At 37.0% G+C, this 27313-nt stretch overlaps 1 protein-coding gene across 10 annotated transcripts in view; it reads right to left on the bottom strand.

The window, feature by feature from the left end:
* Nucleotides 1-27313, bottom strand: part of LOC149555741 (alpha-mannosidase-like) — a 317266-nt gene that overhangs the window by 233875 nt on the left and 56078 nt on the right. For all 10 annotated transcript variants that reach the window (XM_089829886.1, XM_089829889.1, XM_089829888.1 and 7 more), the window contains exons 13-14: nucleotides 13948-14013; nucleotides 13723-13779 (exon numbers count right to left, since the gene is read on the bottom strand). In XM_089829886.1, the coding sequence (XP_089686012.1) occupies nucleotides 13723-13779; nucleotides 13948-14013 (123 nt within the window). The remainder of the gene's footprint in view (nucleotides 1-13722; nucleotides 13780-13947; nucleotides 14014-27313) is intronic.

Below are 27313 nucleotides of genomic sequence, written 5' to 3'. Positions count from 1 at the left end.
CTCCCTCCCATGTGGCATCCTCCTCAAGCAAATCTCTCCAGTTCACCAAGTACTCTCTGATAGTCCTCCTACAGAGCTGCCTCAATTTGCTGTCAATGATGCATTCAAGAACAAGAACCAATTTCCCTTCATCATCCAATGGAGGAAGAACTATTGAAGGCACAACATGCTGACCCAATGCTTTCTTGAGGCATGACACATGGAAAACATTGTGTACCCTACTGTCTACTAGAAGCTCAAGCTCATATGCCATCTCTCCAATACATTTGATAACCCTAAAAGGACCAGAGTACCTAGGCTTAAGCTTCTCTGATCCACTCTTCCTAACAGTAGACTGTCTATAGGGCTGCAACATGAGATAAACCATATCACCAACCTCAAAACTCCTCGCTGTTCGCTTCTGATCTGCTTGCTACTTATGCTGATTGTGCACCCTAGCAATATTATCTCTGAGAGCATCAACAATGTCCTTGCTCTCCTGGAGCAAATCTCCTACACGTGGAACTCTAACATCACTCATAAGAAGATCAATGAAGCTCAGTGCATCATAGCCATATAGTGCTCTGAAATGAGTCATTTGAATAGACATGTGGTATGTGGTATTATAGCAATACTCACATAAATAAATCCATCTAACCCATGCCTTCTGCTGACCAGCCACGTAGTTCCTCAAATATCCTTCCACCCACTTATTCACTATCTCAGTCTACCCATCGGTCTGCGGGTGGTAACTAGTGCTAGGTGTGAGCTCAGTGCCACATAAATTGAACACCTCCTGCCAAAAATGGCTCAAGAACCTACTGGCTCTATCACTCGCCATACTCCATGGTATCCCATGCAATCTGAAAATCTCTCTGAAGAAGACCTCAGCCACCTGCACTGTTGTGTAAGTAGTAGTGATGGGAAAAAAGTATGCATACTTCGTCAACCTGTCCACCACCACATAGATGCAATCTCACCCTTAGGCCTTAGGCAAACCCGTAATAAAATCCATGGATATACACTCCCACTTCTTGTCAAAAATGGGAAGTGGCTGTAGGAGCCCTGCTAGAAAGGTGTGCTCTTGTTTGTACTGCTGACAAACAGGGCACTCTCTAACATACTGCAACACTTCTTCCTTGAGCCCCTTCCATGTGAACCACTCCCATACCTACTTGTACGTTTTGAAGTATCCAGGATGTCCAACTGTAGGTGAATCATGAAGAGCTTTCATTACAACACGCTTCACCTTTGATCTTGGGACTAAGAATATCCTATTCTTGTAGATGATCAAATCACCCACAAGTGTGTATCTGGTATCAACAATTGTCCCATCAACAATCCCGGATGCCCATGAATCTCTAGCATACTCTGTAATGATTAGATGTATCCAATCCTCAGATATCTCAACCATAGCACTGAGATGTGGTCTGCGTGACAAAGCATTTGCTACCACATTTTGAGTCCCTCTCACATAGGAGATGTCAAAATCATAAGCCTGCAACTTACTAACCCACTTCTACTGTCTATCATTGAGATCTCTATGTCCAAGGAAATGTCTCAAACTATTGTGGTTAGTTTTAATGCAACACTTCCCACCCACCAGATACTGCCTGAATTTAGCCAATGCATGCATAATGGCTAACATCTCATTGTCATATATGCTAAATGATCTCTCTGGCCCACAGAGCTTCCTTCTCTCAAATGCAATGGGGTGCTTGTCCTACATCAAAACAGCACCAATCCCCTCTCCAAATGCATCACACTGAAGCTCAAATGGCTTCAAGAAGTCGGGCAATGCTAACACAGGGCATGTAGTCATGATCTCCTTAAATCTCTCAAAGCAAGCCTGTGCCTTAGGTGTCCAAGCAAATGCTCTCTTCTTCAGAAAATCTGTCATAGGAGCTACATGTCATGAATACCCACTGACAAATGTGCGATAGAAACCACACAATCCAAGGAACCCTCTCAACTGTGTCAGGTTCTCTGGAGTAGGCCAATCCACAATAGCACGGATCTTATCAAGATCCATCCGTACTCCCTCTGCACTAACGATATGATCCAAATACAATAGCTCTGTCATGCCCAAATCACATTTGGACTCCTTAGCGTATAAGAACTCTAACTGCAAGATCCCCAAAAATGACTCTAAGTGCTCCATGTGTTCCTGCCAAGTCTGACTGTATATCAATATATCATCAAAGAAGACTAACACATACTTCCTCAACTAATGATGGAAGACGTTGTTCATGGTGGATTGAAAGGTAGCTGGCGCATTTGTCAACCCAAATGGCATGACCACAAACTCAAAATGCCCACAATGACATCTGAAAGTTGTCTTCTCAATATCCTGCTCTCTAACTCTAATCTAATGATAGCCAAATCTCAAATCAATCTTCGTGAAATAACATGCACCATGTAGCTCATAAATCAGCTCATCAATCTGTGGAATGGGGTACCTGTTCTTGATTGTCCTTTTGTTCAGCACCCTGTAATCAATGCACATCCTCAATGTACCATCCTTCTTCTTCACCAACACAACCGAAGAAGCAAAAGGAGACTTGCTAGGCCTGATGTGTCCCATCACAAGAAGCTCCTTGATTGTCTTCTCTATCTCATCCTTGAGTCTCTTAGGATGTTTGTATGGTGTAATCATCATGGGTTTAGCACCCTCCTCTAACTCAATGATGTGCTCAATACCTTTGTCTGGTGGCCTGCCAGGTGGGATGTCACTGAAGACTCTGTCATACTTCACTCTCAACCTCTATATGTCTAGATGATACTCTATCTTATGCTGTCCCTCCTATGTAGGCATGAGAATACATACTACTACCCACTCAATGTCATCATGTCTGGCTAACCTCTCCATCCGTCTGAAGGAAATAGTCCTGATGTCACCATTCCTGATGGCTCTCAAAATGTGTTGTTTCTCATCCACCTCAAATTTGATCTCCATGTCCTTCAACCTAAAGGTGAACTCTCCCAATGAGTGTAACCACTTCATCCCAAGCACAATATCTAGATCACCCATGTTGACAACATGGTAGTCTGCCTTGAACTCATAGTTGTTCAGGAATAAGGGCAAATCTCTAACCATCCTGTTACACTTAAGAGTGTAACCATTAGCAACCTATACTCATAGTCCCTCAAACTCCTCTGTCATAATACCATAGCGTTCAACAAAATGTGCATCAATAAAATTGTGCGTAACACCTATATCAACCAATGTAATAACACTCTACCCTACTAGAACACCACGCAGTCTAAAAGATCCCTCCTGCTAAATGCTAGACAAGCATGCCTTCTGTAAGTGCAACCAGGCTCCTCCTTAGGCTCTAAAGCCTCTGCCTCTACCTCAGGCTCTGCATCACTATGATCATCCTCATGTCCAGAACTGTCAGAATCTGAACCCTTGTAGTAAACCCACATAACCCTATTGGCCTTCCCCTTCGGCCTCATAGGACAATCATGATCCTTATCATAAGGACCTTTGCAGAAAAAGCATAGTTTCTTCCTATGCAAGTCATTCAGAGTCTCCGTATCCAAAGGTGCAGTAGACTTACCCTAGGAATCACCTTTCTTTCCCTTGTTCTTGTCGAATTTCTTGTTGTCCCTAAAAGAGGAAGTACTCCTGGAGGTGAATCTACTAGATGGTGTTGTAAACTCCATACTCCATGCCTTCCTCATAGCCTCCTGTAGTGTCGGGGGATCGAAAGCCTTGATCCAACCCCTTAGAGGTTCTGACAACCCCTCTGTGAATAATATAACCAATCTCCTCTCAAAAACATCCTGCACCATCACTGATAATCTTTGAAACTCACTGATGTAGACCTCCAAACTGCCTGTCTATCTCAGCTGTGCAAGATCACGGAAGAAGAGCTCTGGGTCTTTCTTATCAAAGCGCTCTACTAGTCTATCCACAAAATCCTGATAGGAAGTCACCTGACTATGCTGCAATGTAACCATACCATGTGACCACCAATCATGTGTTGTGCCCTCCAAATGCAAGGTGGCATACCTGATGGCATCAATCTCTGACATAGGCCTCAATGCAAGGAATGTGTCTAACTTATGGATCCAAGTCTATGCTATCGTCTGCCTGCTGCCGTCAAAGGATGGTAATGTGAGCTTGCGAGCAGCTCACTGCAACTCACTGTCCTGGCCTCCTCTAGGTCTCCTGTTCTGTCAGCTATTCCTCATGTGCTCTCTCCTTTAACTCAGATAACAATCAAAATTCAGCAATTCACGGACATGTGGAGGCAATGCTTGCCATTCTGCATCTGCAAGTCTAAGTCATCCTAAAAATCCTCCGGCATATCATCTCCCATGGCCTCCTGGGCCTCCTCTCTAAGGAAAGTAGGACATGTAGGCCTATCTGCAGTTCATGATCTGTGTCTAGGTGTACCTCGTGAACCTACCACACCCCTGTTATCTTGCTCTAGTGTCCCCCTATCCTATTCTTGATTATGTCTGTCCTGTGGGTTCATGCGCTCAACCATGGTGGTGAGTGCCTGCAAAGCCTAAGCCATCCACTCTTGTCCTATAACCATTGCTCTGAAAAATTCCCTTCTTTCCTGATCCTCATTCCTATTGTCTTTGGGTGGGCTACGCTCATGTTTGTCACCCATGGTGTCTGGTTGCTTGTCAAAATCTTGTTCCCTATCAAACAAAGTTTGCCTGCGAGTGTAAAATCTGTGAGAGCCAATCCCATGTGGCTGCATGTGATTGCTAAACCCTCAGGATGGCAGGATTTAGCTTTGATACCACTGTAATGACCCCTACCAATAGGCCACTAAAAACCTCTAATGCTGAATTGAGAAATTTTGTCAAACACTTGGCATGCAACTGAAGACTACTACTGAAAGTAAATGTTGAACATAGAAAATTGCTCAAAACCACATGCCATTCATATATATCAACAATTTGCAACAATGCCATACATATTTCAGCCAATAATATGATCATCAAACCTTAGGTTGGCAATATAGATAATCTAAAAATTACAATACTCTTTCACCTGCAAAATTCTAGCCTTCCTTTGATTCCAATAATGTCAAATGGCAAACAAAGACAGGTACAATGTAAAATAGTAAAGTGCTGAAGCTATATTTTGTACTCAGCTGAAAACATACATTTCTCAGAAAATATGCCAAATGCCAAATGAGAAGTGAAGAGCTTGATTGTAGATGGCTGTAATAATTTTTACCAATGCTGAAGATGCCAACTCCCAAGCCAAAGTTACCCCAAATCTGAAAATGTACTTCCTTGCAAATTTTTGAAATGGCTAGGAGTTTTGAAAAATTCCTTAAAAATAAATCATGGCATTTTGGAACTCCAAAATGCACCTATTTTTATCTCCTCGACGATAGAAATCCGATGCAAAAATACCTAGAATGATATGTTGAGTAATGAGGAAGATGTGAATAAAAATGTAGTTCCAAAGCCCTATCCTAGAATTCTGAAAATTGGATCAGACTTGTAGCAAAAATGAACCAATAGCTATAAATCTTTCCTCCGCCACATTTAAGCCTTCTAAAGATGTCCTACAATCACTCCATGACTGAAAATGAATAGTCCTCAGAAAAAGCCCTCCTTCTATAATTTCGGGTCTATTGAAAGAAGCCTCCTAAAATTTCGGATCTGCTAAAAATGGCTTCCTATAATTTCGGACCTACTAAAAACAGCCTCCTATAATTTCGGCCCTGCTAAAAATGTCTCATGAAATGTTGAAATGCTGAAAATGGCCTTAGGCCCAATGATGACCTAGCTGAAGTGACTGTAGTATGTCCTCCAAATGTGCAACCCTTCAAAGGATATTTCACCTCCTCAATTATGCAAAATCCTTAGGAGACTCCGTTCCTAAAGAAGAAATGATAATTTGCAAACCAAGATCGCGCCACAAATGCTCAAAGAGAAAGGTAGTGTAAACTCAAGTTATGGGATGTCCAAATGAGAGGCCAAGTACTCTATTTATTCACTTCTCTAAGAAGCCACTAGAACCTCTAGAAGTATCCATAAAATATTCTTATGAAATCCCATTATAATGCACTTTTATATAAAAAGTAACTTTACAAAATAAAAAGTTTAACTCAAAATTATAACATTTGGCCCCGCATAACACATAATAATAAAAATATAATAAATACCATCTCTCCAAGAGCAAATAACACCATTCAATCCCCAAATAATCATCAGAATGACTCTCTCACCAAAACCATCTGCCTACGAGAGTCCGTGATAGGCAAATCCACTGAAAAATGACATTTGTCACTAAAGAGGGGACATGACAATGGATGAGGCTCAATAGGCATTTGACAGGCATAAGGAGGGGATAAGTACTTGTCCTTGTTGACTTTACTATATTTTTGTTATCCCTTTGTCTTGGAGCATGATGCTTCATGTGAGGGATTGAAGTAGTGTTGATGCAAAAAAATCAACCCATTTTCACTGAGATCCCAAAGTTCCAAGATGCAAAAAGGCTTTATTTTATCTACGAAAAGGAGATATCGGACATCATGCATGTGTTTGTAAACTTTAGGCAATATTTGGTAGTTAAAATGTTTTTTGCTAGAACCGATCATGATAGCAAAAAATGCTTCTTGGAAGAAAAAAAGATTTAAACTATAGACAATGAAACTGGACCAACAAGATATAGGCATATGATTTCCATAGAGTATGCTAACAAGAAAAATAATATTGTTGCAAATGCCCTTTCTAGGAAGCTTACTATTTGTTCCCTAGCAGAAATTCCAATAGATTGGAAGGCTCACCTTTTGGTTAAGTATTCCAAAAACACTTTAGCATGTGAGATTATGGATAAAAAATCCAAAATAGAAAATATAGGGTGGTGCATGATGTCATCTACTACAAGGACAAAATTTTCTCGGTTCATGAATATGGATTGAAGGAAAAGATTTTGAGAGCCATTCATAGTACAACTCGTATAGTACATCTAGGATACTTCAAAATATACAGGCAGATTAGAGATAGATTCTCATGAAAGGGTCTCAAGGAGGTTGTCTTGTGGCATGTTCATGACTTCATGACTTCTCATTTGAACAAGCTAGGACACAATTTTCTAGCATGATTCCTATAGCCATTGCCTATTCCAAAGAAAAAAGTGGGAGAGTGTAACTAATATTTTTATCAGTGGTCTATTGAAGGTGTTGGCTAGGGATATTGCCTTTGCAATATTTGATTGGTTGAAAGTACTTGATCACTTTTTTGCCACCACATAGGAGTTTAAAGCACTGTCAATTGTTTTTTTTTCCAATGATGTGTCCACACTCCATGTGCTAAAGAATATTGTTAGTGATAGGACAACATATTTTTGAGTATCTTTTGGAAGACATAGACCTAACCTTGAGTGTAATTACCACTTGTAAACTGGTGGACAAGTAGACATTGTGAACAAATAGATGGGATGATATGTTTGTAACCATGTAGTGAGGCAATGAAAAGCTCAAATAAAGTGGTTTCATTTTGATGAACATTGTTATAACACCACCTATCATATGTGAATTGGAATGACTCCATCATTTATGTATTTAACTTTGGTGATAGAAAAGATCAACTAAGGATTGGATTCAAGAGAGTTAGAATATCCCTTAGGGATAATCATCAAAGTGCCCAAAATCAGAAAAAACTATATGTACATTATAGATTGATATAGAGTTGAGTGAAACTTTGAGGTGGAGCACATGGTTTTTTTTGTGCCTTCATTTGTAGAGCTAATCTTACTTGAGAAGGGGCGGTGCAAAGAAGTTGAAACCTCACTTCTATGGCCCTTGCAGGATTGTTTGGAGAGTGCAGGAAGTAGTAAAGAAACTTGGTTTGTCGAAGAAAAGAAAGATTCATAATGCATTCCATGTATCATGCTCAAGAAGGAAAAACATCATGTTGTCCTCTAAGCTCCATCATTGGATGAGGACAGATTGGTATTGGTTCCTAAGGAAATTACGGATGACAAAGAGGAGGTTGAGATCAAAAGTAATTAAGGAATATCACATTAGAATCTTATATAGAAAGAGTCGCCCATTACCATTTCGGAGGATGACCAAATTCATTAGCCTCCTAATTTGTAACTACTTGAGGGAAAGCTATTTCAGGAAGGGAAGATTGTAGTGTCATCTTCCAAGGAGTAGCCTGGGATATCCTTGAGCCAATCTTATTCTCGTAGGCTAAAGTTGACAATAATTTGTAAGCAAATAATTTAAACTACTTATTTAATATTATCATACAAATTCTATTTCAATTGTTATGTTATTTAATTAATTCAATAAAGTGTTATAAAGTGACTTAAGTGAAATATTAAAAAGGGGAATCATAAAGTCACTTTACTTTTGGAAAACCGAAATTTTTTTCAAGAACTATCTATGGGATGGATAAATAAATGTTTTGGAGCTCATTTCACTCTACTTGGATTATTTCTTCTAATAGGATTTTGAAAGCTTAAGGAGACAAACCCTAGGACAAAAACCCAACAGGATGCAATGAAATTTGTGAAGTCTTTGCAAAGACAATTTTTGGGTTGTTCATTGACGAGTTTCCAATAGAGCTTAAACACCACAAAAGGAACCAATAACAGATTTAACAAAAATGACTTCAAAGGCATTGTCGATGATCAAGATAGTAAGTTTGGACATTGGATATTGGAAAGAGATTAACTCAACCAAATACCCATATGGTCAATTGATATAAGCTTGTGACAATATTGTCTACTCATGTTTGGACTAAGGCAAAGAATCAAGATTATCAAGATTCATTTGGAAGACATGCAATTTAGGTCAAAACATTGTACTAAAGAGGGTTCCATTGATATTACTAGACAAGAACATTCAGTGTCAGTCATAGGTTCTCTCTTTAGCACAATGAGATTTAAATAGAGATACCACTATCTTGAGTATCAAAGCTCCCCTCACCTAGACACAAGTCTCTATGGTTGTTGGAGGCGCCATTCAAACAAGAAATCATCAAGCTTCTTGAACATATTGCATTGTGACCTAAATAAAAGCTCTCAAGGGTGAGCATAAAGGATTGCATACCTATTGGAAGAAAGGATTGTATACCTATTGGAAAGGGGATAGTAAGACTACCAGATAGCATCCCTTCTGGGGCACTGAGTGTAGGTGAGACCAAGTCAGGAGTCTTTACCTTGAAAATAATTTCATCAACCAAAATCTTGTTATTCTTTGTTTACAATGCCTTAACTATTCTAAGATTAATTTTATAAGGACTATATTTTGTAAGTTTTTTATCTTTAGGTATCAATGCAATTTGTGTTCACATCATCTTGTCAACCCACAAGGTTTAAATATGTATACTCATGCATCCTTATAATTGTTATCTTCTTGTATTAAATCTAGAGTACTCCAAAAATGTAGTATGAATTTTTTTTGATTGGCAAGCATGATTCTTAAAAGATGACTCGTAAGCCAAACAACAATCTTTATAAACTTATATGTTGATTCCTCCTAAACTTGCTTGTCTTTGACCACCTCAAAAAAGATCAAAGAATTTTTCTTTTTTAACACCTTTATAATCTTTGGAATTAGGGTTCTCTAGCCCCGGCTTAATTTTTTGGGTGCAAGTTTTCTTTAATCCGTGAATCTAGTTTTTCCTTGAGAAAGAATTTTTTTGATTTGCGTTAAATACCTTAGATCTCTTTTATTGGTTTGGTCCTCTTCACATTGTTTTGAACTATATGATTTGTGACTTGATAGATCTATAATTTATAGAAAACGTTTTGCAATCCTGGTTAAGTTTCTTTCTTGGCATGTCCTAAGCCATGATTTGTTTCATTATATTTGTTAGCTTAGATTCCTCATCTTTGAAGTATTCTTTTGTGCTTCTACCTTAAAAAAATAGAACCTAATCATATTAGATAAAAATCAAAGAGTACATATTTGTCATTTCATTGTGCTAGCCATGCAAGCCTTTAGTCCATGCTTGGGCAATATGGAGAGAAGGATGCATAGCAAATTCTATTGGAATAAATCAAAATCTAGAATCTTCTATGCTCTACGGAGTTTCCAAGACAAGGATGTTTTATGGGACGGGGATGTGCTTTGGGTACGGGGGTGGGTCAAAGCCAAGATTTAGGGGACGTGTCTTGAGGGGACGACGATTAAAAACATAAGGGATTTTTTTATATAGAGAGATAGAATTCAAGTACGAATATCATAACATTGATAAACCATTCACCATAGAAATTTTAGAAGATTAATACATGGAAAATTATCAAATGACAAATACTAAGTGCTTCCATTATAACAGTATCACATACATATATAGCAAATATCAAAATGCCTAAAGGCTCCAAGTATCATGCATGAAATCACAATGAAATAAAGAGAAGTCCAACTAAAAAATACTAAATGCAATCTTTCGTCACTGCTCCTGCTGCTCCATGTTTTTTTTCTTCTTCGTAACAAGTACGTCAAATCTTAAAATGAGTAAAGGAGTTAGTATTTTAGTGTTTTAATGGACCAAATATTTTTTGCATATTTTTATTATGTCTTTAAGGCAACTAAGGGCCCGCACAAAAAGAAATTATTTTTTTTAAAAGTAGGGAGGAGGGGGTGGGGTTGCCTTTACCCGACCAACTTAAAAAAAGGGGACGACCAGCAATTTTGGGAATGGCTGGAAGTTTCGGGGACGGCTTTGCCGTCCTTGGTATTGCTGGTCATCCCCAAGTTTCTTGCCCAAAAAAATTGTCGTTTCGGGGATGTTTCTGAATTTGTCAAAAAGGGGATGGCTTTGGTGACAGCAAAAATCCACCCCCATGTCCCCGTTTCGTCCCCAAGACGGGTATGACCCCAAAATCATAGGGGACATGTCCCTGTGGAACACTAAGAATCTTCCTTGGCTTAGCCTGAAGCTTGGTCAAGAGTCATAACAAATAAGGTTGGAGTGGTCAAGTGCCCAATCAGCTAGCCCATTTGCCAATTTATTCTATTTGTCGGGAACATGGCTGAATTGAAACTCTCAGAACTCATCCTAAAATCTTTGAATCATCCCCATGTCTCTTGCTATTTGCCAAATTTTACTATAGAATCCCTTAGGGTCAAATAAATAGCTGATAATGATCTTTGATTCATCTTCAATATTTAGTTTTCTCCACCCTACTTTGAAATCCTCTTGCATTCCTTTATGAACAACTTTGATCTCCAATAGGGTATTGGTTACATGGCCCAATTCTTCAGAAAAGAAGAAGGCTACAGACTGATTTGAATATCTACCAGGTCCTCACCATACTGGCTTAAACCAGATTAGACCTTGAAGCACCCTCCATGTTCAACTTACTATACCAAAAGGAGCTATCCATGATCTGTCCAAACAAATTTTTCCACGTGGGAAGGTGAGCAATGTTGAATTCTTTGGTTGCAAAGAGAGTTGTTTACATGAATTCTTCCTTTTTGGAGTAACAATTTGAGAATGAAAAATCTTATGCATAATAGATTTGACTATGTTAAATTGGATCTTCTCCCAAACTTGACCAATATTCAGATCCCTGCTTCCTACTAGAAAATTATTTTGTTTCTATCCTCCCAAATGTTCCAAAGAATAAGAGAGATGCCAAAGCACATCATGAGGAGTTTTTGACCCTTGGGAAGGTGGCTTTGCCATACTCCAATAAACTTTTCAAACTATTGAATGTTAAACAAAATGTGTGATGGTTTCTTCATTGGCTGAACACAAAACACAGGGATGGGACCATAACAGCAATGTTTCATGAGCCTGTCCTTTAATATAACTCTTCCCCTTAACACCAACCGTGCAAAGAGGCTCACTGTGGGCTGCATAGCAAGCTGCCATGAGTTTAAGATATCCTTCAGCAAACAGCTATTACTCTTTCTTAGGGCAGCATTGCTTGAAGATACTATATATTCAGGTGTGGGATGTGTCCCCAAAGTAAAAAAATTAAGGATTTAAGGAGGCTGATAGGGGACCTAAAAGAATTTTGTGTCCCTTTCAAAATATTTTTTTCTGACAAAGAATTTATTGTCGAAATCCTTTTTTCAATCTCTAAAAATCTCCATTAGACGTCCTCATATTACCCAAATCAGCTATTTTTTGCCATAGCCAGACTGTTGTGTCATTTTCCTTGAAAATATTTTCAAGCAATATCTTATGTAGTATCGATGGTTCAACTACACTGACATTTTACAGGACATAGCCTCTCCATTTGGTATAATTTATTCTCCATCATTGCACTACATCCCCTCTTTAGACACCCTTCCTACCTTTATGTTGTCCACCCTACCATAGTCTTCCACTTACTCTTTGGACATAGGCAAGAAGACTTGCCCCAGTCACAATGAAGATCTATCATAAAAATGCAGAAGTTATAAACTCGTCATTTTGTATGTTCCAAATCTTACCAAGAACTGCCAAACTCCCCATAAATGCCACAATTAATTTTGTGCTTCTTCATGTAGCATGTTTATCAGGGATGATAATCATGAGAATATGGTTATAGTTGAAATATTTAGTCACATTAGATACAAAATGAAAGAATCTAAGCTAAAAACATGAAATGAGGTTGTATTTATATTCATTGCTAAAATTATGTAATGGCAGGGATTGGGGGCCATTCAGATGAGTCCCTTGGATGCTCTTTCTATCATGATATCCACTAAAATACTGATAGAAAGGGTCTTGATATACAAAGAATGACCCTTTACTATGATGGTTAGCAAGGGAAGCAATTATCAATACCTAACGAATTCAACTAAACAATAACTACACAAGGATATTCAAATTATTATTTGTTCAGAATTTATATAGGGAAGCAATTGCCCATGCTCAAGGAATCCAATCAAATAATGTCTACATGCAAATCATTCCAATATATTAGCATCTGAATTTCTTACACACGTTCATCATTAGTTATTATTAATTAATTGGGTCCTTATGTAAAAACACATCAAGCAGTTATATAATTGGTGTTTCTGTTCATTAATTCCATTTTGTGATTGCAAATTTATTACATCAGCAATCATATAGCATATTGAATTGCCAGTCATGTGATAATAAAATAAATGGATTTTTGTGATGCACTCAGTAAAATATTGGACACAAATTTTGATACCTGTAAAATTTGGATGCCCTTATCTTATTTTTGTAGCATAGATACATCGAAGAGATGCCACATCATATGGATATTTTTCAAAAAAGTTTATCAATCTTGGATCATCAGAAAATAAGAAACAAGAAATAGGTAAAGGTATTCTTTCCACAATGGTTATGACTACCAATTTCATGACTCGGTCTTTTTCTTGTGTATCATTCATTCTACAACATAATGTCTGTTTGAAATTCGAGATCTATCAGTAATATGAAGCATTTGTCTTCCCACTCTTTAGCTACAACAGCCTAACAAAAGACATTTCATATTGGAAAAGAAAACCAATAAAATCTCAATCAATCATGTAATTCATATAAGAAATTAATTTTTCCTTTAATAACATTAATGTATTCTTGATGTAGGTAATTGAAGTTAATTTGGCTCAATAATGTCTGGAAAGGATCAAGCAAACATTGAATATGCAGGAATTTGTAATGTGTGAATTTCACAATAAAAAGAGTAGAAATATAGTAAAATTGAGAAAAAAAACAACCAATCCAAGATTAGTGAATCAGAAACTTTAATAATATTTGGAAGTGAGACTACTTCATAAAGTCCTAAAATGGTAGCTATAACTAGATAGAGTTAATACTGAAGTTAAAAGAAAAGCATACTGGCACTTTGAGAATTTGCTCTCGCTTCCAACCAAGAGGGTTGTATATCACCACAACCTAGAACAAAATTCAAACTGAATCACTTATCCACAATAAAAATGAAAAATATTCTCTCTGTTGTCAAAAAGATTATTCCTCGAATAATCAAGTTCGATCCCAGAGAGAAATCATTAGCCATGACATTAATTTCACTCTACAACAAAAATAAGATATGAATTATCTTACCAGGATCTTGCCAAGTGGAAGTTCTGCCTCTGTTGGTGAGCAAACACTGATATTCAGGTTACCACACTGTAAAGTGCAAGTTAAAAGTCATACATAGCATTTGAATCCTCTTAAAAGAATTATAATATTTGAATGATTCTATTGTCATGGAATATGTACTTATTTAACTTCGTAAAAATTATAGTTGGATATTAGCTATAATATTAGCTTTGATAGTGCCAAGTGTCTTCCTTTATTCCACTTGAGCTGGGTCTACTCTTTGAAGACATTTTTACAAAACTTGACACATTTGAATAGCAGATGTATCTATAACATCAATTTTATTTTTCATTGAAATTTTTACAACATGGACTGAAATTTTTATCTGATGCCCTGTACTATATTCTCAGTACTAGTTCCATTCAACCTCCTATTAAAGGTGTCAACTTGCCTAATATTGTAACTGCTTCTTAATGCCCAATTTGCTGCTGACACTACCCATTTCATCGAATAATCTGAGATCAATTTTGACAATGTAATCAATAGTCTACAAATCTTTTGTCAAGTTTTTGGTTCTAAAGTTGCCCCCCATAAATCTATGGTGATAGGATGGGGTGAGAAGTCTCCCAAGTGGTTTGCATCTAACTGATAGGAGTGGTCTATGCCTATCAAAATTGCTAGATATCTTGGTATACCTTTTTTTGTCTCCAACTCTCTTAAAGACATTTGGGAATGGCTGTTTAAAAATTGAGAAGGATGAAAGTGACAGACCCATATGTTGTCTCTATCTGGAAGGATACAGGTTATGCAAAAAGTCTTATCATCTCATGCTATATACCATTCCTCTTCTTGGCTCTTTGCCAATGTTCATTTGAAAAAGATAGAAAAAATTCTCAAAGATTTTCCATTGTTTGATGGGATGGATAACAAGAAAAGGCATTGTGTGTATTGGAAGCGGCGTTGTATTCCAAACAAAGAAGGTGACTTGGGCCTGAAGATTTAAAGATACAGCGTATGGCCCTCACATGTAAATGGATTTTTAGATCAATTCAAGGTGATGATCACTGGAAGGTATTTATCAAGAACAATTGAGTTCTTCCAAAGCAAAATAGGGGAAGTTCTAGGATCCTATTTCAATATTTGATATTCTGTTTGGCCATTTTGAGGTCAAGGTTCATGTGTCAAAGGTTTTCTCTTCTCTATGGAAAGCATGGGCTCATGTGAGGTCTCTGGTTTCTCCTAGAGATGCAGTGGACAATTCCCCTCTATTCTATTATGTAGAAAGGTATTTGTAGTGGGGCCTAGTTAATAATGATAAGTCTTTAGCTTTAACTCAAGGATGCTCTGCTAAGTACTTCTTTTCTTCTGCACTTACAACCTAGGGTGATATTTTAGTTAATGACAAGAGTTGATCATGGTCGTAGAGACAAAAATTTAATCTTCCTTCTCATGGGAAAACTTATATTATGACTAGTCATGGAACGGTGCAAACTTATATTATGATTAATATATATTTCCCAAACTTATATCTTGATGTTATTCGGAATATTAGATGGAAAGATGGTCCAAAATTTCTTGATGTTTTTGTAAAAGGCATATACTGCATGCTTGTGGAATCTAAGGAAATTTAAGATTAGCTTAATAGCTGCTAGAATTTGTGTTGGCTGGACACCAAATGACGAAATTGTCTTAAACTAATGTGGCATAGTCCTGCTGAGTGCAATACCCCCTCTAATAAAGAAATCTAATACTTAATAATAATTAATATCCCTAGTTGTAATCAATTAAATGGATATATATGTAGTAGCTAATTGATTACTAAACAAATAAAATAATTATATACATTAGATAATAGATAATTGGCAATATATATAATCCAAGACAAGTTACACTTTGATATTAATGATTAGATCTAAACTAAATAGTTAATTTCACATGCTATATCAATTAAACAAATAATATCAAATAATTAGATCTAAAATAAATAGCTATTTCACATTGTGATTAATAAGCAAGTTTATAAATAGATTAATATGTCTATATCCTAAAACATTACTAACAAGATAAAATAGAGAATCCTTAGTATATCCTAAGAATAATAATATTATCACATCCCTTTCGATAGGTCAAGACCTTCTAAACTTATGATCAGGGAGGTAGTATATAAACCCATATCCCTTGATGGATAAAGACCCCCCACCTAGCACGCAAAGAAGACATAGCTGCCGAAAAAGGGCTGACAAAGTAAAACAGGTTAATAAGTAAGACCCATGATTGGATCGACCCATATATACATCAAACAAGAAAATATATTTGAGACTACATTTGAGATTCAATCGAATTGTGTTTCCATTTTCATCCCCAAGTTTTAAATCACACATTTTATATGAAATCCAACCAAATGACACTTCAAATACCCCCACATAATGAAATTTGCATTGCATTCTAGGTTTCTAAGAAAAAATGAATTGGTTCTATATCTATAGTAGCTTGCACCTCCAAAATCATGAATCCTAGATGAATTAAGCAATTAAGCATTAGTTTCTTAATATATATGTTACTAAACATTTTTGATGATATAGCTGCTGGAGATATCTTTCTCATGATAGGAGTTAAATGAGCATGTCAACTGGATATCTACAAACAGTACATTATCACCACCTGGACGTAAGACTAACCCTCCTAATAGCTTACGTTCAAGGACGGTCTTCTATGCTGGGCACTTTCTAGAGATCAGTGATGGGATTATTGTTCCTCCTAGATACCTATCTTGACAGTGGTATCATGCCTTGCGTATCTCTCTGGGGTCCTTCAAAGTTGGTTCTCACCATCTTCGAGCTCAAACTGACCATCATATTGACAATGGAGAATGGATTGTAAGCTATGTAGTTTAGAGGAGGTTGAGATGAAGACTCACTTTATTTTCCCTTGCCCTATCTTTTACGAGATCAGAGGGAGATTTTATTTTTTGTTCCAGGACTATTTTTCTCTTTCATCTTTCTTCAATTATAGTGACCAGCAGTGTCTCGTGCTCTATCTTTAGAAGGCCACCCTACTCCATGATGGTACTTTACAGTCACTACTTCCTTGTCGGCATACTTCTGATCAGCTCATTACTGCCTTTTTCTCACCCTTATCTCTTGTTGCGTGGATATTTTGCAACTGACAGTTTTTGGGTAAAAATTCAGTCATAAAATAGGATGACCAGCCACAACGTGTGAGACAGAGTCTCTCCTACCTTAAAGGGAAAGCTCCCCCTTCTCACCATTCTTTGGATCAACTCAAGGTAAGCAAGAAATTGAGAGATTTATAAACAGGGTGTTACTATTATCCTTTCTTCTTAACTTTCAAAAAAGGATCCACTTATTCGTAAAGCGAATAATGGGCAATGTGAATCTCTAACTACACTTCTATCAAGAGCTGGAAACAATGATACTAATAAACTTTAACTAACTCAAAGGCTAGCCAAAATGTACCAGTTTGGCTCTAAGTCTAGTCGTACTTCTATATTGTAAAAGCTTTACAATTAGGGCACAATGATTCCTAAAAGTAGGAACAATCTAACTATTTTGCGAATTAAGATGAAAATAGAAGCTACAGACAAAGCTTCTAGCTATGGATTTTCACAATTGTTCCTGGTCAAAGCTCGGGCTTCAATTGTTTCTTAACTCTTTTCAATTCAATTCACTAGAACAATTACCAATAACACAAGACGATATGAATCAAAGATAACTTGGATGAATCATAGACAAAGCTTACAATTCACACAAATAACAATCTCACTTAATCAAAGTTAAGTCTCAAATGCTCCTTTGTATTCACTTTCTCTCAAAATAATGCTTACACAAACAAAGTTATGCTAACACAATTTCTCCAAAGTTTTCTTGAATAAAGATAATGATGATTTTGCAATGAGGGGGCACTCCTTTATATAGGCAAAGAAGTTGAGAAAAAGGTGGAGGAAAAATTGGGAGCAACTCAACTAACTTTGACCAAGTCTAACTACAGAAACTAAAGGGTTACATGCAACTCGCATTACATCTTTTGCATACATGCAATTCGGATTACATGCAATTACACTTTTTCATGTAATGCATTCTAAACAACTATGAAATAGAAACTATACAAAAATCTTAGAGATTGCTTCTTAAGGCTTTGAATTTCACAATGATGTCACACACTATGGAAAGATCAGCAATCTCTATAGTCTTTGATATGGCTTAAATTCTCACTGCGTTTTCATATGCTGATTGCACAATTTTGGAATTTGCTGTTGTATTATCTAAGTGTTTTGTCAAGGATTTGTACAAAACAAACTTGTTCATTGTGTGCGAACCAAAATCTTCGGAATCTACATCAACATTGATCCTTATTGTATACTCTAAATTCATTCTCTCTGTTGCCAAAAGATTACCAAGATTATCAGTAACACGGCATCCCAATTGCTCCAAATCACAAGTAAGGCTTGTTTCAACTACTTGACAATGTTCAAGAGCCACTTGCAATTTTGTGATCAACTTTCTTAAAGTCTCTTCCTTGTAACCAATGAGTCCTTGAAATCTGAAGAACATTTCACATGACGGAAGAACGTCACATGAGACCATAGCATCCAAATCAATTTTTATCATTTCATCCCAATCCTCAAGGATTTCCTTTAGGTTATCTGCTTCTTGAGTCAAAGAAGAAATTAAGCTTAGTTCCATTTTGTTCATCTCTTTGACACGCCTTAGAACTGCAAGTGTCTTTATGATATCTCGAACACCTTCAGCACTAATTTCTTGTATCCAAGACTTAGCAGCTTCAATTGGCCTTCTCTCTTTAGATGTTTGTGATGTAACAATAACATTTTGAGAAGATTGCTTCTGGATGACCTCATTCAAACGAGATATCTCCTGTTTCAACTGATTCTTCTTTTCCCAAAGCTCATGATTGTTTTTTGATACATTTGTCAATGCATCTTGAGCATCTTGTAAACAAATAAAACGAGATTGCTTTCCAACTTCAACCTTAGTAAACTTGTAGTCAAAATGGGTAAGCTCTTCAACAGGTTTATCTACTAAGGGCTCAGCAACCTCAACATATTTGCTTTTGTTGGAATCAAGCAAAAATCTGGAAACAATCTTATCTTTCAAAGATTTAGATTTAGTCTTCTTCACAGGAAGATTGTCAGGAGGAACAATCACCTTCCTTCTCTTTGTTGTTATCCTACTCAACCATGCAGACAAGCTGAAACTTTCATCTGTAAAAGCAGGCACAGTGGAGACCATTGACATTGATCCAGACTATATATCTATAGTGACTGAGCATGATTCTGTCTGTACCACTTAAGGCATAGGAATATGTTGAGAAGACTCCGTCATGAAGAGTTCAAATCCTGTCAAAGATGTATCTAGTTGGGAAACTTGACTACTGGTAAGAGTCGAAAAATATTCAAACACATTTGCTAAGTGTTCATATTGTTCATGTGCAGGAACACGAGGAGTAGCTGATGAAATAGGAAGAGCCATGGTGTTAACCTCCGAGAATGGAATGGAATAAGTGAAAACAATAGAAAATGAATCTACATCATCATCAACCTCATGAAAAAATGGCTCTTCATGTAGAGAAGACATGCAGGCTCGTGTAGGCTTTGGAGGAGATGTGATCCTAATTTCTCCTCCTTCATCTAAATCTTCTTTCTCAGATTCTGTTTCCAATTCTTCTTCTAATTCTGCCGCTAATTCTTGAATTGGTTCAGGAACTTGAGATGATTTAGTTCCTTTTCTGCCCTTTAATTTGAATTTGAGGGTATTCTTGGCATTTAAAGATGAGGCACCATCTTTTCCTGTAATTTCCAATTGTGATTTCCAACAAGGACCAAAACTTCCAAAATCTAGGCCCATCTTAGGATTTACTCTTTTAAGGCCTTTACTTTTCAACCATTTGTTAGCGTTTACTAGGATAGATTGAAACCTGTAAATGATCGATGTACCTTCCTTTTGTTGCCACTGAATAGGGAAAGGGCACTTTTTATCAAAACTGACTTGATGGAATTCTGGATCAAGCATGTCGCCATCATCTTCAACTTGGAAATCTGGAGGGATTTCCAACATATTAAGATTGATTATTTATTGCAAGGTTAACGTGCAATAATCCATCTTCATAATGTCAAGTTCTGTTCTCATGTCAATCTAGATATCTTCAATGCGATGAACATGAGTGTAAGCCCTTTTATCTGAGAATTCATCTCTTGATAATCAAAATCAAATCTAGCCTTGAACTTCTTCAATATAATCAACTACAACTTTGCTTCCATATTCTTTTCTTTAGGCACAAAAACAATTGAATAGTTGCCAATAGATAAAGGCCTCGCTGAGGTAATGCCAAATCCTGGTCTATGTGAAGCATGTTGATCCACTCCATTAGAATGATTCAATCTATAGGATACCTAGGTAGGGTATACGTCTCTCCCTTGAAATATCCAACTCTCAAGTATGTGAAAGTGGGAAATTGGAGAAAAATGCAACTGTACTGGTTTACCTTTTCCCATGCTATATCAAATACTCTTTTGATAGACAACTGTTTGTCAAACAAACACCTATAATGTCCAAAGAAGGCATCTTGGACTTTTCTGTAATAGAATTTACTATTAGCCAAAGTGATTTGGTCATAGTATTCCCAAATAGGTACTTGGAGGCGATCTCCTTTGGTAGAAAGACCCAAAAATGATCCCATGGCAGCAGAAATGTAAACTAGATAAGAATTCATGTAAAAAAGTATTGATGTTCCTGCATTGCATATCTGCTGGCAGAGCACAGTACTGATAAGCTCTCCCCAAAAGATGTGTTCTTTGTTCTCTATAATTTGAAACATAAATTTATACATCCATGGCTCAAAATCGGAAGAATCTTTAAGACCACAGATCCTGCTGAGAAGGATGATGAGATCCTTGTATTCCTATTTAAAATTTGACTAATGAAGAGTTTTCGGCCACCTAGAAAAATTGCTTCTTTTGTTGTCTAACAAGTAAAGGTTGACATACTTCTAATAATTGCTCTTTTGCTCATTCCAACAAGCCAATGAGAATTCTTTGGTGAAATCAGCACATTCTGATTTGTGAGGAATTTTGAAGATTTCCTCAATAACTTCAGGATCAAGGCTAATGATAACCTTGCCATCAATATCTTTGATAGTCCTTGTCTTAGGATTGAACCACCGAGCGCATCCATAAACAAAATTAGGTTCTATAGCCGCCATGGAAAACGTAGAAACCAAATGGATATTGCTTCTTCTAATACGTTTCATTTCATGAGTAGTTGGAGCTTCAATCCTTTGTAAAAAATCAGCCACGTCTAAATGACCAATCTTTGCGTCCAACACGTTGTCCAAGATAGATGTAACTGAAGAAGGAGATGCATGAGGCAATTCCTTAACATATTGATATTTCATTTTGCCCTTGGATTTGGATGGCGAGGACATATCTTATGCTTGTGCTGCAACACAAAAATCCCAAAACATAAATACATCATTAGAAAGAATCTCCATGCAAGTGAATTCTGGAGCAGCAGTGAAGATCTGAAAAAGGAGTGACTTTCAAAGAGAAGGCATATGTATATGCAATGGAATGGAAAGTGAAATGAAATGAATGGAATGTGGAATAAAATAATATGAAAGTGAAACGCATGGGAATGCTTGCAAAGTGAAAGTTGCTGATTTCAAAAGTGACTTAATGTTTTCAAAGCTTTATTGTATGAAACATGCGTATATATAAATGCAACATGTAACGGAAGGTGGAAGGTGAAATGAGATGCAAGTGCGAATGAAAGGTACACTTTACGTGTATATGCAAATGAAGGATAGCATGTAAAGCATGTAATGAGGTGGAAATATGTACTTATTCATGTAAGCGCGAATGTGTATGAGAAGATGGAAATGAAAAATGGAGGTAAAATAATGAGTTATATAGTCACTTTTGAAGGGAAGAAGTCAAAGTACACGGAAAGCGAAAATGACATCTTTCTGTCTTTTCAAAATATGACTTTTGATCAAAATCGGACCTCTTGGATGCAAGTACACATAAGACATTTCGTGTAATCATGTCGTACAAATGGAAGCGAAAAGTGAGATGGATGAAAATGGAAACGGAAAATGGGATTACATGCATGTTCGGATGACGAATGAGATGAAAAACATGTAATCGCATTTGTCGGATGAGATGTGAGATGGAATGACATGGAAATGGAAAGTGAAAGATGACAATGCTTTCGCATGTAATGAAGGAAAAACAAATTTTTGGAAAAAAAACCTACGACTTCTCCAAATGGAGAAAAACCGGCAAACAAGCACACAAAACCAAAACGAAAGAAAAAATATACCTTTGAAAACAACTCAAAACATGCCAAGATGAAATGCACTCCAAAGTTTAAATTCTAATTTGGAACTTGGGAAAGAACCAAAAACATGAAAATGAAAGAAAACTTCATATTTAAAGGAAAAATGCACATTCTAAGGCAAAGATTTTTACAAATGGCAACCATTCAACGATTTCATACATAAAATCAGCAAAGATAAGCATGAATTAAATTGCAAAAAGGAAGAAGTCCACTTACATGAAGAATAAGTGACAAAAATGAAGGAAAAAGATACTCTTTGTTTGAAATCTTCTTCAAAAATGGTGAGAACTTTTCCACTCTTGAAACTTCAAATGATGAAAGGCAACAAACAAGGAGATTAATTTGCAAGATGCCAAAATGTGTCCTAAATCCTCTCCTTTTTCCAACGTTTTGAAAATTTCAAGTTCTAGAGAATTTTTTTGCAAAAACATGTGTTTCTTCAAGACATCCAAGCAAATCAATTTGGAGTTTAAACACCAAAATATTGATCACAATGCAATGTAAACAACTAATAAGGCCAAAACGACTTGTCTCCAAGCAAAAATGTTTTCAAAATTTGAAGATTTATGAAGTTTTTTGCAAAAACGTGCCCTAGCTTGAGAAATCCAAAAACGTTTTTTGGCTGATTAAACTCATTTTTTATGGAGGCAAAATGATCACCAATCCAAAACGCCTTGAATGCAAGAGATTTCATTCAAATCCATGAAGAAAATCTTGAGTTATAGCCAAAATTGGATTCTTTGAGAGCAAGAACACATTTTCTTCTCAAAATAGGACATTTTCATGACCATTACATATTTTAAAACATGTATTCATGTAAAATCAGACCTTTTGAGGTCTATTGCATGTTTTAAAATGTCTTTATGCAAAATTACACTTTTTGGAGTGCATTGCATGTTTTAAAATGTGTTGATAGGCAAAATCAAACCTTTTGAGGCCACTTACATGTTTTAAAACATGTCTCACTTTTTTGATGCATAAGCACAAAAACTCTACTTTTCGTGTCATTGCATCAAAAAAGTCCACTTTCACAAGATTTTGATGTAGTGGCATGAAAAGTATCCTCAAAGTGAGTTTTTATATGCAATAACATGAAAAGTTTCCACTTTTCATAGATTTTTACATGCATTTGCACATAAAAAGTCCACTTTGAGGAATTTAAGTTATGCATTTCACTTAATTTTATAAAAATGTCATCAATATGGGTCAAAAATAACATTTATTCATCATATTATTCAATATAATACATAAAAATTATGTTAAAGTGACATTTAGCTAAGTATTTGATTTTAAAGTCAAAAATTTAAAATGTAACTATATAGTTCTATAGTCACTTTAAGTGAAAAATTAAAAAATAACTCAACTTAAAATTATAACATAAAGTGCACTATAGTCCCTTTAAGTTATAAATTTAAAATAAAAGTAACTTCAAAACATAACAAAAAGTGAGTAAAATGTTATATTTTTGAAAAAGTGAATGTCAAAATAAAAATATAACATCATTTTTTTTAATTCGTGCTGTTGCACCAAAAATGTCCACTTTTGAGGCACTAAAATGACCGTATGTCTTAATTGACAACTCCGATTGACCTATAGGTTAGACTAAATCGAAGGGAAAATGAAAGGCATGATATGAGCAAATCCAAAGGACTAAAAACAAACAAACACAAACTCAAAAACAAAGAACGGATAGTGGAGGCTTCAAAAATCAAGCAAAGGCTCGACAGAAAGCAAAACAAAAAAAAAAAAACTTTACGGAGGCCTTCAATAAAACAATTTGATATTTGAATTGAAATGAATCAATCGATCAATATTAAGCAATTGAAAATCAAATTCAACCTTAGAGAAATACGAAACTAGCTTGAAAAAGTTTCATGCTGTTACCAGCATTTTGTGGTGACAAAATGCAGGACAACATCTCTTTTACATGGTGTGAAAAGGTAGTCTAGTTCTACCAGTTCTACTAGTCATTCTAGGTCTGTCAGACCCCGCAACGGTTTCTTACATCAGCGACACTCCTCCATGAGCTCACAGAGATAGATCAGGGCTCATGTCCACTCGCAGTCTTATCCTTCTGTGACTAATTTCTTTTTGCCAAGGAAGGACTCCTCGTCTTTCTCTGTGCCTCTCTCTTCCTCTTCTTATTTATTGTTGTTCGTTTTTCAAGGACACCATTTGGTGCTCTTGCTGTTTGTTGAGTGGATATTTTGCAACCAACAGTTTTGGGTAAAAATTCAGTCACAAAATAGGATGACCATCCACAGCATGTGAGACAAAGTCTCTCCTACCTTAAAGGGAAGGCTCCCCCTTCTCACTGTTCCTTGGATCAACTCAAAGTAAGCAAGAAATTGAGAGATTTATAAAGAGGGTGTTACTATTATCCTTTCTTCTTAACTTTCAAGAAAGGATCCACTTATTCGTAAGGCGAATAATAGGCAAGGTGAATCTCTAATTACACTTCTATCATGAGCTAGAAACAATGATACCGATAAATTTTAACTAACTCAAAGGCTAGCCAAAACGTATCAGTTTGGCTCTAAGTCCTGTTGTACTTCTATGTGGTAAAATCTTTACAATTAGGGCACAAAGACTCCTAAAAGTAACAACAATCTAACTATTTTGCAAATTAAGACGAACACCCAAGCTACAGACAAAGCTAATAGCTATGGATTTTCACAATTGTTCCTAGTCAAAGCTCGGGATTCAATTGTTTCTTAACTCTTTTCTATCAATCACAAGATACAATATCAATGACAAAAGATAGTACGAATCAAAGGTACCTTGAATGAATTATAGACAAAGCTTACAATTCACACAAATAACAATCTCAGTTAATCAAAGTTAAGACTCAAATGCTCCTTTGTATTCACTTTCTCTCAAAATAGTGCTACACAAACAAAGTTTTGCTGGCACAATTTCTCCAGAGCTCTCTTGCATAAAGATAATGATGATTTTACAATGAGGGGACACTCCTTTATATAGGCAAATAAGTTGAGAAAAAGGGGGAGGAGAAAGTGGGAGCAACTCAACCAACTTTGACCAAGTCTAACTATAGAAACTAATGGATTACATGCAAAAAGAGGGGTAAAAATTTATTAAGACAAAAAGGAATACAACAAGGAGAGCTCAACAAGGAGCTCGATCCTGAGCAACAAGATCATCAAATTCTTGCACCATCTCAAAGGACAGTTGCCTCCTATCCCTAATATTCCAACCCGGATCATGACTAGATGCCCATTTGGCTAAACAATCAGCAGTTTTATTCCATTCACGAGGAATATACGTGAACCTAATGAACTAAAAACTGGAAGAGAAGAAAAGAATCTGCTTAACAACAGTGGTCAGCTGCCAACTAACATCCTCAAGCTCTTGCGAAGAAAGCATGTTCACCACCACCTGGGAATCAGACTCACAGATAATCTTACTCCATCCCCGCAAGAAACACTGTTCCACAGCATATAAAATAGCCTGAGCTTCCATGAGATTGTTAGTATAATCACCCTTATGAACTGAGAAGAAAAATTTAACATCCCCAGAACTACAACAAGCCACTCCGCCAATACCAGCCGGACCAGGATTCCCACGGGAAGAACCATCAGTGTTAATTTTCAGAACTCCACAGGGAGGAGGAGTCCAGTGCCCATCCCCGTTAACCCGACCCTTCCTCTGATGGTGAAGCTGCCTGGACATAGAAGGAAACCTATGAGCTGCAGCCCCATCCTGCAAATGAAAATTGAGGCGATTATAGATAGCAAGATCAACCGGATCCATACCCCCATCAAGCTCACACTTCACAAGAATAGTTTCTTGAAGAGAATGTGATATTTTCCACCAAAGATGCAAAACACCAAGCCGAACATCTTGGAATATGCGACGATTCCTCTCCAACCAGATATGCCAAAGCATGAAAGATGGGCCAGCAATCCAAGCAGCATGGAGAAAAGAAGACTTGGAGGGAGCAGTACCCAAGCGGGCCCAGAACTCAGGCAAAGAGGAAGCATGCCGACAAGAGCAACCCCAAGCACTCCACCAAAGGTGCCATATCTGAGTAGAATAGGAGCAATGGAAGAACAGATGGGAGACAGACTCCTCTCCATTACCACACAAAACACAATAAGAGGGGCCCTGAAATCCACGTTTACAAATATTATCCCAGGTAAGACAACGGTTGTGAGCCACTAGCCACATGAAAAAATTGCACTTGGACCAAGAAACTTTATTCCAAACTTGCTTCCACCAAGGGACCTCAGCATCCCCAAATAATTGTCTAGTTATCTCCTGATACCTAGCAGAGACATGATATTTACCAGACAAGGTACCGCCCCAAGCCAAAACATCTGGACCAAGCAAAGAAGAACACTCTCTAGAGGCCAGAATTTGAGAAAGCTCCTGACGATCCATGTCTGTACCTCCAGGAGGCCAATCAGAAGAATGCTTCCATCTGTAACCAACAACAGGTCCCAATTGATAAAGAGTCTTGTAATGAGCCACTTTATCCCATCCAGCAGCAAGAAAAGAGTCACAAAGAGGCTGAAGATGAGGGTATATGGATAAAATGGAAGGGAATCCATCCCAAGCATCAGACCAAAACAAAGCCTGAGAACCTCCTTTACATATCCAAAACAGACCCCTCTTTACCAACATCGCACCTGTCTTCAAAGTATGCCAAACCATTGAGCCACGACCTTCAAGAGGAAGTGCAGAAACAGAGCAAGGATCAGCACCATGAAAATATTTATGAGTGATAATACGAGCCCAAAGTTGATGTTGTCCAAAGCACCATCGCCAATAAAGTTTAGCAGCCAAAGCTTGACTACTCAATAGAGCAGATCGAAGACCAAGACCACCCTCCTATTTAGGCCTACAAACAGTTGCCCAATTAACCAAGCTCCATTTAGTACTACGCAAATTACCACTCCAAAGGAATTGTCAAGAAAGAGCATCAAACTCCTTGAGAAAGTAAATAGGTGCAGCGTGAATCATGCTTCGATAAGTAGGAAGAGCTTGGATAACAG

Source organism: Cupressus sempervirens, chromosome 5 (assembly GCF_028749045.1).
Source record: "Cupressus sempervirens isolate cs-2001-9-10 chromosome 5, ASM2874904v1, whole genome shotgun sequence".
Classification (NCBI taxonomy): Eukaryota; Viridiplantae; Streptophyta; class Pinopsida; order Cupressales; family Cupressaceae; genus Cupressus; species Cupressus sempervirens.
The sequence above is the reverse complement of the archived record's forward strand: the minus strand, read 5'-3'. Positions and strand labels throughout refer to the sequence as shown.